A 15,889-nucleotide genomic window follows, 5' to 3' on the forward strand; every position below is an offset into this window, starting at 1 on the left:
AAAATAGCTTATTATTATGATTATTGTGATTATTGTGATTATGATTATTATCATATCTCGCACGCACGCACGCAGACACACACACACACACACAGACACGCACGCACGCACGCACGCACGCACGCACGCACGCACGCACGCACGCACGCACGCACGCACGCACGCACGCACGCACGCACGCACGCACGCACGCACGCACGCACGCACGCACGCACGCACGCACGCACGCACGCACGCAGACACACACACACACACACACACACACACACACACACACACACACACACACACACACACACAGACACAGACACAGACACAGACACAGACACACACACCAAAACAAGCCAAGTCAAATCTCAGTACTGACTGCTGTCATGTATTTGTAAATTTGCTCCAGATGGAAGAAACTCTGGTGTTGTGCACAGTCTCTGCCGCAAAATAAAGAAAAAACACATACAAAAAAAACACCCTGGACACTTTTTTTCTGGTCAAAAATACCTTGTCTCAATAGAAGCATTTCGATTGATTTAAAAAAATAAATCAATATCATACAGTATACACACATACCCTCTCACACAAGACTGACATTCAACCAAACCTTAAACTTACCATTATCATTACCACATTGTTGCAGCAATCTCAGATTGTAATATATTTCCAGGCTAGCTCTATACCCCCATAATTATTTTCCCATTGCCCGCGAAAAATGAAGGCTCTTTCTCACTGTATCCCATTACTGTCAATACTCTCACAAGCTACCACCTCTGTCCCTGATGTACCATACTGCTGAAACGGAGCCCCATATACACACACACACACACACACACACACACACACACACACACACACACACACACACACACACACACACACACACACACACACACACACACACACACCACTCTGCTCTCTGTCCCAGTACAGGGGGGGGGGCAATGGCTGAGAAAGCATTTAGGACAAATTCAGGGACCTTGTTTTTCCCACTTTCCATCTTCCTCCCCTCTTCTTTTCATCCCTTCTTTTTCTCACAGTCCAGATGATCTTAGCATATGTCATTTCCCATCTCTATGGAAACAAACTGGCCGTGTCATGGCTCAAGTCTCCTCGTCACCTCAGTCTGATGAGTGATTTTGTCTCGCTTTTGATCCTTTCCCCTCCCGTCTGTCTCTCTCTCTCTCTCTCTCTCTCTCTCTCTCTCTCTCTCTCTCTCTCTCTCTCTCTCTCTCATTCTCTCTCTCTCTCTCTTTTTTTTTTTTTTACAACAGGGCTGCTTGATTATGGCTAAAGTGAACCAGTATTTCAAAAATACTATAATATTATAATATAAATATACTGTATATTATTTTCCAGCTGCCATTAGCTACAAGATATCCTTAAAAACTACATGGATTTCAATATAGCTTTCAACCTTTTGGGGGAACACAATAGACCTTTTTCACAGCAGACATTCTGCTGAGTAATCACAGCTGGAGGTAATGTAATAACATTTGTGGGTGTTTCATTATGGTGTTTCTGTGTGCCAGTATGTACTGTACAGCTCTTCATGGTAGCACAGAGACACACCTATGAAACACACCCACAATTAATGTTATTACCTTCAGATGCATTGACCTGCAAACTGGCTGCAGTGAAAAGGGTCCATATTGTGGTTAAAGACCCTATCCTGACTTGCCCGCCTATGGTACTAGCTTCTAGGTCGTTAATATGGCTTCTACATTTGCTGGAGTAGTAAGGTAACACTTATTCCAAGGTTGACGAAGATAGTGCCAACACCATGTTTCTATCCAAAGAGTATATTGCCCCAAAATATGATTAAACACTTTCACCGTTGGTAAATGGCCACAGTATAAGCGGGTTATCTAGCCAGTATTTTCCAATAACCGCACATTATTGATCATTCCTTACTCATTTTGCTGTGTGTTCTGATCACATATTATTCAACATAATGCATAGCCTACTAACCTCCAAGCCTCTAACATAATTGCCTCACCAATATGTCAAAATATGGCACAATAATGTGTGTTTGTTCTGACAGCTGTACACAGAGATGAGCCAGTGCTACCAGGCCCTCTTGTCCAGCGAGGCCAAGTTGCGGCAGAGCCACAAGGAGCTCAGCGACCAGCTGGTCCAAAAAGAGCAGCTCATCCTGCAGCTCCAGGATCAGCTACAGCACCAGCAGCAGGCGCTAACGCAGCAGCAGCAGCAACAACAACTTCAACAGCAGCAGCAGCAACAACTTCAACAGCAGCAGCAGGAGCAACATCAGGCTCAGGAGCCAATGACTGTCTGCCTACCTCCCACCAGGCAAACCAACTTTGAGGTAAGCTTCTGTATTTTTTTTTTTTCCTTTAACATACAACCCTCTTCCTGGTTGTCAGCCGTGAAGATCCATGGAAGATGGATGCATCAAAATGAGCCCTCCTGTTTCCATAGGTTATTTAGTGTTCAGCCGCCTCGGGCGACGCAGTGATTTTCCATAATGCCTGCTCTAATGCAGAAGAAGTTCTCATATTGAACTTGTGTGTGTGTGTGTGTGTGTGTGTGTGTGTGTGTGTGTGTGTGTGTGTGTGTGTGTGTGTGTGTGTGTGTGTGTGTGTGTGTGTGTGTGTGTGTGTGTGTGTGTGTGTACCAATCCTCGCAATGGAGCAACTCATAATTAATGTGAGCCCACACACACTCACACAAACTAAATACATCAAATTGCTCATCACGCCTGCCAATCAGCTGTCCACATCTCTGTGTAATTGTCCAGGTTGTGTGTGAGAGGGCAGCAGTGTACACAGTGTAGGAGGTGGATGAACACTGTGTGGATGGCCCTTGGGGGCCCGTAGGGGGGCGTGCCCCCCCCACACACACATACACGTATACATATACATATACATATACATATACATATACATATACATATACATATACATATACATACACATACACATTCACACTACCCCTCCCTCTTATAGTGTCCATGTCAGACACTCGAATGTCAGTTATCTCATCTTCAGGGCACACACTCTCTCTCTTGCCCTCCTTCATTCTCGTACTCTCTCTATTTTGCATACTCTTTCCCTGTCTCACTTACTTTTCTCTTCTCCTTTTCCGTCCCTCGCAACTAAGTATGTATGGAATTTGTTGAATTCATTCTGACAGCAGAGATAGATACTTTACATGGACTGTTGCATGTGAGTGTGTGTGTGTGTGTGTGTTAATTGGAGTCCAGTAGGGTTCTTGAAGGTGGTGTTACCTATGAGTCGTTATTCTACTGCTATACGTCAGTCAGTGGGTGGGTGAGGGGCTGTCTGTAGCTATCTACCGTACAGCACTGCAGTGCACCTTAATAACCCCTAATGATGTGCTGAAGTGTTTTCTCTTACATTGGACCACACAGTGGTGCGTCCGGCTGAAAGGTGGTGGATTGAGCTGTCATCGCTTGTCATGTCATCGCTTGTGCCCTTGAGCAAGGCACCTCACTCAATACATGCTTTAGAGGGAGACGCAATGCAGTGAATCATCTGTCGGTGTTGTTTATAAAAAGAGCTATTCTTTACTTGTAAGTTGTAACTGTTCTTTAGGCTATTTACTGTATTTTACCTGTCAGGGGCCATGTCCACCAAGATGTTTTTTTCCTGAGCGCAGCGTACGTTTTTTATTGTTTACAGTGGGAGTGCCACGTTTTCGGAAACTCCAGCATTATGGTGCTGAGCATTTATTTTGCGCTGGCACATTTTTGATCTGCTTGAAGCTGCTGAAGCTTGAGCTGAAATATTTTCAACTCTGCCGTTTTTAGGCAAGCGCTTTGGCATTTTCAGTCGGGGGGAAAAAAACCTCAGCGGACACGGCCCCTTAGAGTCTTACTGTCTTAAAATGGATAACAGGTGGATGCCAGCTAAGTCACCCTGTAACTCATTAGCTTTATATCTATGCAGAGAAATAACACAGAGGCCAACCTCACAGGAGATAAAATGCCTTCTAGGATCAGAGGGAATGTAGACTTAAAAAGGAAGAGGAGATCCGAGCACTCAAAAAATGTCTAGGGGAGGAAGTAAAGTTAAAACTAATTTTATTCTATAAAAATGCCAACAAGTTTCGACCGGTTAGGGTCTTCATCAGGGCGAGAACTGATGAAGACCCTAACCGGTTGAAACATGTTGGCATTTTTATAGAATAAAATTTGTTTCAACTTTACTTCCTCTCCACATTTATTGAGTGCTTGGATCTCCTCTTCCTTTTTAAAGCTTTATACCTATATTCCACTGTAAAATCTGGAGTGTTACATTTGAGTGTGTAAAAATGGACCTGCATTTACACACACAGTTAAACTATCACTCTGGATTTTACTGTGTACTGTGAAGCCAACGCAGTGCTAATAGTTTCTTCAGGAATTCAGGTGTGTCTGTGTGTGTGTGTGTAGTTTCGCCCCATTTCGCCTCCAAATAGGCTAGATTGTGTTTGTTTAATTTGATGGTTCCAGCGCTGGCCCCCGGAATGTGGAAGTCAAAAGATATCAGCTCAAATGTTAAGTGAGTTACAATCGCCTCGTCTCACTTAACCCCCGTTAATTTAACCGACGTTGAAATATAAATGGATCAATTAGTCCGTAATTAAGTACAGCTATGCAGTGTTCCCCCAGTAATTAATACTACACTGAGAGGAGATGCAGGCGCCGCTGCCTGCGTGAGGGGAGGGTGAGTGTGTCTTTGTGCTTGCATACATGTGTGTATGTAGGATCTGGCATTAGTGCACGCACACGCACATGTAGCCTTTTGTAGTGTATGTGTTCTGTGCACATACTATGTGTGTGTACTGTAGTCTAGGGCTAGGCTATGTGTGTTTTGCCACGCTGCCTATACATAGTATAGTGCCTTGCATCGCATGACGTTCTCCTGTCGGGTCAAAATCAAGGAGGCAGAACACACTCTTGTGTCGTCCTGGCTGTGATCACCCACTACTAATACTTAATGCATTATTGCTCAGGATTCATCTCAACTTCTGTTTATTGAACACATGTAGCTTCTGTCTGGCTGCTTTGTTTCTTTAACTTTCTTACCTACTGACATCAAAGTGAACAGATCAGTCTTCCCCAGGCAGAGCACCCAGTCTGGAGACTTCTCACTTTCCCCATTTCGTAATTGCACTGACAGGGTGTGCATATTTGTGTGTGTGTGTGTGTGTGTGTGTGTGTGTGTGTGTGTGTGTGTGTGTGTGTGTGTGTGTTTGTGTTTGTGTGTGTGTCCGTCTCTGTGCTTTGTGTAATTGTGTGTGGGCCCATGTGTGTGTGTATATGCGTAGTTGTGCCTGTTGCTTTTTTTGCGTTATGGAGTGTGCGTGCATGGTGTGTATTCCAGCACGAAATTGCAAATTCTGTAGCAATTTCCATCCCGAACACCTGTTAAATTCTAATGCTCAGGTTGTTAAGGATTCAATTTTAATTTGAAATGTTTTTTCTTCTTTTTTTTGCGGCAGTTGGAAGTTACTGTCAGAGATGATCAAAGTGCTGATCGCAACAGGAGCACATGGGAGGAGGGGAGATATGGGGGGTAGACAGGGCTCTCATTTGAATACACACTGGAGCGACGCTTTGAACACCCCTCCCACTGAGGATTGGGGGGGGTGAGGAGAGGAGGAGAGAAGTGAGGGAGGGTGAGGAATAACACCCATTGTGTTTCTTGTAATGCTTCTCCCTGTGTTACGAGCTGTCTGTCTTTCTGTGTCTGTCTGTCTGTTCTCTCTATCTCTGTCTCAAGCCCCATTAACTCAAAGGCCTTTTACAGACATGCAAAAGTGTCACTTTTCAGCTACAGTCACCTTTTTGAACCCAAATAGGGCAATTGTGTGACACCTGACCCGAAAGAAAACAACATGTTGTCACCTTTTTCACCTCGGGGCTGTTTGCATGCCTGCTTTTAAAGAGTCTCCGTATACAGTATCTGAGGTTATTTTAAGGTATATGTTTTTGTATAGTCTCTTGAGACAGACTGTTGGCTCAGACAATTTTTAAATGCTTCTGCCTTAAGCCTGCAGCATACGCCAAACTAAGCCAGACTTTTTTCGGCTTCTTTTTAGGCATGCCGAACCGAACAAAGTTTTTTATACTACTTGCTATATGGCTCAGTTCTGATTTCTGAACGTTAGACCCCGCCCACTCAGTAGTCTGACTAGCAACACCGCAGCTCACTCAAGCCACTGAAGCATTGCATACAGCGATTTACACCCACCTTGAACTTCTGACCAATCATACACAATGTTCAGCTAGCAGAGGTGTTCGGCTAGTTAGAAAATCTTGGAGGTGCCAGAACAGAATGTCGGCTAGGCACTGCCGAAGTTCATATGACGTACATGTAAGTTTGTTCTTATTGACCTGTACGGCCGAAAAAGGTTCCTGTTCGTTTGGAGTATTCTGCAGGCTTATTGGAAGCGCCTAAAATCTGCAGAAAATAAAGTGGATGTCCCGCCTGCCCCCACTCCTGTTTTACCTTTGCAGTTGCGTAAATAAGTCGTACTGTAAATCAAATTAGTCAAAGCCTATTGAGCTTGCTGCTTATTATGTTCATAGTTTATATAGCTGTCCACCTGTGCAACAAAGTCAGTTAAACTCGGTAGTAGTTTTCCACCATAATCTCTCATGCTGTATTGTTGTCCGGCATCAAGACTTTTTGTATGTCCATTCAAAATCACGTCCCTTGAATTGCAAAACACTCAATGTTTACGACTTCACAGCAGTGTACTACTATTCAAGGTTCAATACTTTTTTTGACAGCCCTATTGTGAATACACATGCAAGGATTATATGTGCACAATAATACCGTGTAGTACTCCCTGACAGAATATTCACATAAAAGAGAACACATTGTAGAATCACTCACATCTGTGCACTTCGAATTCACTTGTGTTGTTACTTTTAAGGTAATTAGAGGGATTTTTATGTATTTGTACTTTCAAGTACTTACGTAATGTTATTGAGGAGGACTTACTCCTCTGAATGTTAATGCACGGACTAATGGGCTGGAATACGGCCATTGTAAAGTCAAGCGTTAACCATAATTTTCATTTCTATTCATCTCCATTGTTCCAAACCAATAACATTGTGATACCCCCCAAAGAAACACCATTACAGCCACATTATACCTGCAGGAGTCCGCTGGCTTTTTGTGTGTATGAGTATGTTTCCACTGCAAATAGCCAGGGACGTCCACAGACTTAGAGAGGAGATGGGCCCCATGCCCTGCTCCACCAGCCTCAGGGTCTGGCCGACCACCCAACACCACCCAGGTGAGTCCACACTCAACACCACGCTGGAGTCTGGACAGGTTGCCAGGTTGGAGTGCTTGGGTTGCCAGGTTGGGTTGCCACTACCACTACCACCACACCACTGGAGAGCCAGGGGATGTCTCCTATCGGTGGCCAGGAAAAGTAGCCAGATTTAATATTTTAGTCATGTGTAACTAACATGTCTAACTGGCTGTCATTGTGTTTGTTGTCGTCTAGCATTGGTTTGGCTAGCCTCAGAGCTGAGCAGTGATTAAAGACGAACATTAGGATCCGCAGCAGACCTCAGGCTTTCTGGAACCTTTGCCACAGTAAATGAGTGGTGAGCTGTTAATTGTGTGGGCAGTCGTTCAACACAACGCTTAGTCTCTCATTAGCACTGGGAAAGGGAGGGAGATTAGCCATGCCCGTGCGCTCCAGAAAAGTTGGGACAAGATGTTAGAGGAAGATGAATACTTAACTCCTTTGTGTTAGGGAATGTTTTAGAGAAAAGTTTTTAAAATACTACATTAGCATCATGCATCAAAATACTGTATAGGGGTATAATGCAGATTTGTCACATTTGATGGTATTATGGGTAAACAACAGTTTAGGACTTTCCAGATAATTGATTTTGTATACTCATGTTGGGATGTTAACAATTAATGAACTATTGATTAACAATTAATCAATAACAGAATTAATGGTTTCATTTAATCAAGTAAATTCTTAACGGCAATTATTGCTGGTAAGAATTTACTTCGAATAGTGTGGTGACAGCATTTTGTAATGGATTAGTGGAAAGTATAAAAATGCTTCAGAAGAACAATCGTTGGTGTAATTAAGAGATTCAGAGGTGAAAAATTGCGATGCAACTTTCGATGCAGCTTTCGATGCAGCTTTGATTTACACTTCACCAGGCATCTCATGGCTGTGCAGCCATAGACTTTGTGATGTCATGCACCTAGCAGCATGAGCTGTGATTGGTCTTCTTTTGAGGCAACAATCCTGCATACTGTAGATATACTGTACTAGAGCTACGCGGCCCCTCACACTTACGCCCCACTGCTGATCTGACCAATATGTCTGAGTCATAGTGTTGGGGGCTTTGTCAGAGTATCCATCGTGCCCATCTCTCTGTGTCCCTTTTGTCCCTTCTGTCAGTCCTTGTCCCTTTAATGCCCATATACGGAGATCCCTGATGTCATGAGTTTATGCCCATATATTGGAATGCCCACATATTGGAATGTCCATATATGGGCATATTGGTTGGATCGACAGTTCTGGACAACTGGATATCGGAACTACTCGACGGCAGGCACTGCACTCCCTCAAGTCCTTGCCCGCTGCACGCGCCAAGTTTTCAGTTAGAATTATCCCATTCCAATAAAAGTATTGCATTTCTGGGTATGTCTTTGCTGATACAATCTCCTCTAGTTCTTCTGATCTGTGACCAGTAGTAGCTGTTCCCTTTTGTACTGTGGGTTAGCTTTGTCTAAATAGAACTCAATATTAGTTTATGTCCAAAAGGTCTGTTCAAATAGTGATTCTCTGATGACAGACAATTCAGTCAAGCCCCCCCTGCATGTTTGACTGACTGAAACCTGCAGAAAAAAGAATCAACTGATAGGCTTCATTTTCCCCAGGTGATCAGTCAATTTGTTTGTTTTTCACAGTAACCCCAATTGGCGCTTCTCCCTCAGCCAGCTCTGATGGTATTCAACATCTGCTTCCAGCTTGTTATTAATGTTAGCCAATCAAAAAGTTGACAGATGTATAATCAAAGTGCAGGTTACGCGTACACCAACACACAGACATACCCGCGTTATGTGGGGTAATGTTGGGCTCAGTCGAGGTGTTTCTTTTGATCACCATCATCATTAATGACAAGCATCCCATTGAAAATAATCAAACATTAAAATGTGGCATGATTAGAAATACTTTCGGGTATCCAAGACAGAAATGTGATTTTTTTTTTACAAGCAGAAGGTGAACTAGAAGCCTCTGGTGGAATTGGTAGAAGTTGGTTTGACTGTGAACTATTTAGGTTAGCGTGAGTTGGAATTTGAACCTTGCCTGCCGTTTGTACATGAAGCGGCTGAGCTGTCAGGGTGCTGTCTTTACCTTCTCTGTTTTGGTAAATTTGATGCAAGTAAGAAAAATATATATATGTAGCCAGTTTTCAGTTTGTAGAGTGTCGACTGGGGTGACCCAAGTGGAGACCCCCTGTGGATACTGGTCTGTGTATGCTATGTCTGGACTATGAATTGGCCTTTAGGCTATAACATGGTAACGTTATGTTTGTCCTAGTGATGACAACATGCCACATTACTTTTCGATGTGTTCACTGTCCAAAAATGTGTATCCATACACATATCCAGCCTGTCTCTCTGGTTGCACGTAATGATGTAATGTATATCCATAGCCCCCATTTTCCTGTGCCTTTTCAGTCATAGATGGAAAGATGGAGAGAGGTAGGGCATGCCTCCTGCTGAAGATTTGAGCTAGGGATGTGAAGGACTCTGTATTTTGGTAATCAACGTGTCAATCGATTTTGTTTTGTTTTCTGCTAATTGTGGTGCTGAAAGGAGAGTCCAAACTTTGCTTTCCTTTCAGTACCCCAACTGCCACCATGATGTTTAGAATTTGTGTCAAAGCCCTAATGCTAATAAAAAGAGGCTTAAAGGAGCTACACCATGAATTAAAAAAAATAATTTGATATTTAACTCTTACCCTGCCAGAGTTTTTTCAAAAAGTCTGTAGCCTCTGCCAGGGTTTTGACCGATTTTGGTACCTTTTCGCATAGCCACAAAATATTTTTCTCCAGTATGATTGATCCCAGATAATTTCTAATCACAGATGAGATTCAGGTGTGGTTTCACAAATGTCAACGAGGTCAATTTGACCTTGTTGTCATGTGTTGTTTGATGTTTGAAAATAGCTCAAAACCAGTAGTTTCAAACCAAAAAACATTGTGAATTGTTTGTCCGTTTCAATTTTAACATTGAAGTGGATGGAGCAGCAAATCTTTGGGAATTATCTCCTTATTCGTTTGGAATATCGAAAAGGTGTCAATCTTAAATAATTAGAGAATCTTTTTAGAAATTGTTTTTTTTTTTTTTAATTTTTTTTTTTTTTTTTTTTTCAAAGACGTTTTTAAACGTCTTTGGCAGGCAATAGCTGAAGGCCCAAAGACGTTTATAAACGTCTTTGGCAGTTATAGAGTTAATATCATATGGTGTATGTCCCTCAAACCTTTTTCAAAAGGTTTGAGCCTAAATCATCACTCAGATATACTCATCCCAAGTCAATTGTCTCTGGCTTATACAGCACTTTCAGCTGCAATACCAAAACGTCCTATTGTATAGGGGGGGCTACTGAGCAATTCTGTCTGTTAATAAAAAAAAATATTAAAAAAAATTATTAAAAAAAAAAAAAAAAAAAAATCTGCATTAAAAAAAAGCATCTAAGAAAAATACAAAATCGAAAAAAAAACACTTTGAACATTTTTGAACAATTCCACCAAGTGTTTGAGGTGCCTGTTTCACCCACTTCCGGGGGGCGGAGCCAAAATCCGAGCCCGAAGTATTTGTTCGTAGACCCCCACTTAGGGGGGGTAGAAAAAGTTTCGGAGCGATTCGGGCACTTTTCATTTAACATTGGGTTTGCCATCATTAATGTTTGTGACATCATAAACATTTCCATTCTGAGATCGCCTGTTCAGACTCGCCCATCCTGGAAATCCATGAAATGAGAAGGAATGACTGAATTAAAAAAAAAACATTTTTTGGGGTACAAGAGACACTGGGGACCCCAAAAAAATACAAAAAACCAAGAAAAAAGTGATTTTCATGGTGTAGACCCTTTAAAAAGTCATGGTTAATTACAGACAGTAATACACTGTAATCAATAAGCCATCCTGAAAAGGCCTATGTTTAACAAATTTGGCAGAACTAGTAAAACAATAATGATGTCAGACTCCGCTCTGCTATTCCTTCCCAAGGCCAAATGATAATGGTAATACAGTACACGTTTAACAATATGTGGCCAGGATATAAACATTTATTACGAAATAAAAACTAATTCACCTGTGTAGACAAGTGCTTAAAATCCTACTGTGCGAAATATCTGTCAGAACCCCATATATGGGCATAAAAGGGACACAGGCAGACAGATATAATACAGAAATCGCCATATAGGGGCATAAAGGGACATAGACAGACAGGCAGACATACGGATACGGTGCTCTGACAACGGGTACAACAGGTTTGCATAACTGGGTGGGACATGCATTTCCAACTTGCATAGTTCCCGAGTGCATTTTCCTGCCTATGTAGGGAGGGAATACGTACTGTATATGCGTAAATCAAATTGTAAGTGTTCAGTTAGGGGTCGTTGTATTTAATTTTAACTTATGTCACTGTCAAGTTTACTTTGTATTGATTTTAATTATTATAAACTCACGGTCACTTTTGTGAACTGCCACTTTTTTCTGTTGCTTTTGAGAGGGCTGCAGTGGAAATAAGTCCATAGACTTTTTGGTGTTTTATCCTCGATCTGATTGATTTTACGGTTATTTACTTTTAAACTAAACTAAACTAAACCACTTAACCAACTAAGTAAATATTAGGGCCTTCTTTCTTCCTCTACTCTCTTCATGTAGTAAGTGAAATATGAACCGCTGCTTGCGCATTGCTGCTTACGCCATTCGACTAAGTTTTGATCATGCTTACAAGAACATGGGTGCTACACAAAATTAACTCTTGGGTTTTGTTAAAAGATTATTATTTTTTACGGTGTTATAGTTGGGCAAGTAATGTAATCGGTGTGTGCCCACACTTAGGCGAACATGTCATATATAGAATTACATTTCATCTTGACATACTGGATGAGACTTGATTTTGTTAGTCACAGTGGTGCTATGATGAAAATGAGAGAGAAGATGACTCGCAACCCCAACAACAGTAGAGATAGCACTCAGTTTGAAACCGTCGATGGATAGTGAGCTGCAGTGTTTGCAAAGCGTCTGTGCAACTCCCAGAAAATGAGAGTTTGCCAACAGAATATTGGTAGCATTGTCATGGACGCAGATTGCCATTTTGTTGGCTATGCCCCAACCCTCAACTGCAGCTTGCAGGACATTAGCTACTGTATATTTTCTGCTGATGCCTCTCTTGCATTATGCGTCTTTGCAGGATGGCACTCTTCACAGTCCAGTCTTCAAAATCTTGAGTGGTTATTGTCATTAGACCAAATCTTATGAGTGAGGCGACTGTTTCACTGTATATTTTCTCTAGTTTCTTAGTAATTGTTTGGCGACAAGGCACAGTGTATTCAGCTCAAGAAATGCAATCAGCCCTCAGAAGCCTCCCCTCTATAAAGCCAATGGGCAGAACATCTTTAGCTATCATTTTAGCCATCAAATCACTGACTTTTCTGCCCGGTGGGTATCACACTGGTGAGGTTTCATGGTGATTAGTCAGCCATGCTGCTTTGCTTGGATGAAGGCCTTGAGTGTTTTGTAGACGAGGGATATGCAAACTTTATGCTGGATAATTTGCAGTGCACTGTTTTTTCTTAATTACTGCACTGATTTCAGCTGCACTATTTTTTCATCTAGTCTGACCAAATATTTGTGTTCATGAAGTTTTATGAAGTGAAACTCCTGCCGTGTGTAAGTGACGAGTCGCGCACTCGCACAGCACACTGGGCCCTATCTTGCGCCGCCTTATGCCATAACGTTTTAGCCATTTTTTACTATTTTGAAAAACATTTTAAAATCGTTCAAATAGCCGATCTACAAGCTCACAATGTGATCGATGTAGATCGGCTATTTTAACTATTTTTAAGTGTTTTTCAAAATAGTAAAACATGCCTAAAAGGTTTAGGCATATGAGGTAAGGTAGGGGTAGTTTTTTTTGTTTTAGTTTTTTTAGCTAGTTTTTGGAATTGGCTATTTTCGAAAACTAACACCTCACATATGCCATTTAAAAGGTACAAAATAAAGCATGTTTTAATTTAACTGTCCACTGGTGCACAATCCCAAAGTCGAGTCGAAAGTTGACATATGGTTCACATCCCTCCACACCCCTTGACATATAATGCACTCTAGTTTCTATTTTCATATTACATAATGCACAATTTCATTTCATATTATGAGATATTAAAGATAGTGGATAAGTGATATTTTATGGTTAAAATGTTATTGTTTGTGTGTGCGTCTGTGTGTGTGTGTTAAAAACTACACTATAGCAATCATCCACTACTTTGACCAATTGTGTCCAAACTTGACACAAAAATCTATCTGGCTTTTGAACCGCCTACTTTTGATACTTTCAGTTTTCTCCGAAATTTTACAGATTACATTAATGTGTAATGTGTTGCCCCATATTTTGGCCACTAGGGCACCCAGAGCCACTGAGATAGAAAGAGTTCTCCGTTCACTCCATCGGCCCACAAACGTAACATCTCTGACCCCTTATTGAAGCAGCTTTTCTATCTCAATGGCTCTGGTATTGTATACATCGCTGCTGTTTAGTTTCATCAATCTCTGACAAGCTTTGCCATAACTACTTTGTTTATGACATTTCGTCATTTCTGACGACAGACAATGGACAAAGTGTGCTATTTCTGTCCATTAAGTAATTACCTTCTTGTTGTGTTTGTTGTAGCTTGATGTATTTATATGTGTAATGACACAGACGAGATGTTACAATAGAATGTTGTTTATTGTCTCCGCCAGGCCGTGTGTGTGTGTGTGTGTGTGTGTGTGTGTGTGTGCGTGCGCGCATTTTTCACATCGGCTGTGATAGCGCAACCAGCAGGCAGATTTTTTAAAAACACATTTTTGGCTATTACTATTAGATGAGAAGGGAATAACTGACAACATTAACAACAAGGACCTGCTCAAGTCATTCATTGAAACATTGATTGTAATAACTTTGTTTTTCACCTAGGAAGGGGCCAGGGCCCTTTTCATCCAGTCAGGAGAGAGTATCTGTTTATCAGCTTCAATTTAATTGTGTTCTGGTTCCAATTTTGTCTGCTCATTTCTGTGGGTCATCACTTACAATTTCACTTGTCTATCCTGTATCCTATATGAGTTTTCTCTACTGATAGGAGAGACAGAAAATAAATGTTCTTCTTTACTGAAGAGCTCTGTACATGATTATTATCAGAATTTACCTGTAGAGCTATTTAACACTTGATGAAATCACTTACAGCACCTTTTAAGCCTTTAATTGACTGTATAGGGAAACAGGAAATGCAGAGAGAGTAGGAGAATTACTTGCAGCAAAATGGTCCGGCCGGGAATCGAACCGGGGACTCGCCAATCTGGGCACTATGCACCCCATCGGGTCGAGCCTACAATTACATTTTTTGTTGTTGTTGTATGTATGCAGTGTGATGCATATACTAGGTGTGCATATACATATACAGTATGTATATCTTTGTGCCTGTGTATAAACGTTTGTGTGTGTGTGTGTGTGTTTGTTTGGAGCTGAGCCATGTCCGGGGCCAGAGCCATGCTAATGACATGGACTCCAGTGGTGTGTTTTACCATCTCAACTGCTCTCATTAGATGAGAGGCTCTGTACAGCAGCTCGCCTCATTAATGAACCACAGCCATGTGCTGCTGCAGATAAACACACACACACACACACACACACACACACACACACACACACACACACACACACACACACACACAAGGGTCAAACAGACTGTGTGGGAGGACCCAGGGCTGTATATGCACACAAACATACACGCACATACATCCCACTCGCCCTGCTTTGCCCTTCTGTAAAGTCCCTCTCCACTGCACCACCATATCACACACACACACACACACACACACACACACACACACACACACACACACCTTCACTTTGACCCAGGAGCCACCATCCTGAATACAAACTGTGTGGGCTGTTGGGAGGCATGTACCTTCAAGCTCTTGCTCCCCAAACCTCTCCCTGTGCACTTTGACAAACACATTCGCTCCACAAATGTGTTTGCACGTGTGTGTAGGGGTTGCATTTCTGTTCGTATATCAATTCCTGTGTCTGCGGGAATGTGATATGTGCATATGGGTTTGTGTCTGCGTTTTGGGTGCCATGTTTGTTGTGTGTCCTTGTACTTGTTCGTAAAAGGATGTGTGACTTTGTGTGTGTGCTTTCAGGGTTGTGCGCAGGCTTGTGTGTGTGTGTGTGTTTGCGCGCATTCGTGGCAGAAGGCCTCCCTTCCTGATTACGGCCGTTCCATAATTAACAGTGATCAGATTTGTTTTGTGGCATAAATGGTGCATGTGTCGAACATTAGGCCTGGCAAGTCTCATTTCACATTCAGCTCAAGGGCTCTGCAGCAGACGGGTCACGAGCGTCGGGGAGCACAATCACAAGCCTCGCTCCATATGGTCCTGCCTGCCGAAGCCTCACCGGCGAGGGGCCACGAGCGCCAGACAAGTTCCCCCAAGAACCTAATCGTGTTCAGTAATTACAGAGAGAGCACCCCGCACCCCCGTCCCTCCCTCCCTCCCTCCCTCTGCCTCCCCTCTTCTCCTACACTTCTACCACCTCTCTCTCTCTCTCTCTCTCTCTCTCTCTCTCTCTCTCTCTCTCTCTCTCTCTCTCTCTCTCTCTCTGTA

The 15,889-nt window shown here is 42.3% G+C and overlaps 1 protein-coding gene across 3 annotated transcripts in view; it reads left to right on the forward strand.

The window, feature by feature from the left end:
* The window catches only part of cntln (centlein, centrosomal protein), a 152,562-nt gene that overhangs the window by 19,556 nt on the left and 117,117 nt on the right, over positions 1-15,889 (forward strand). For all 3 annotated transcript variants that reach the window (XM_080454439.1, XM_080454440.1, XM_080454441.1), the window contains exon 8: positions 2,036-2,320. In XM_080454439.1, coding sequence (XP_080310565.1) covers positions 2,036-2,320 — 285 coding nt within the window. The remainder of the gene's footprint in view (positions 1-2,035; positions 2,321-15,889) is intronic.

Source organism: Gymnoscopelus braueri (genome assembly GCF_963280865.1).
Source record: "Gymnoscopelus braueri genome assembly, chromosome: 2".
Classification (NCBI taxonomy): domain Eukaryota; kingdom Metazoa; phylum Chordata; class Actinopteri; order Myctophiformes; family Myctophidae; genus Gymnoscopelus; species Gymnoscopelus braueri.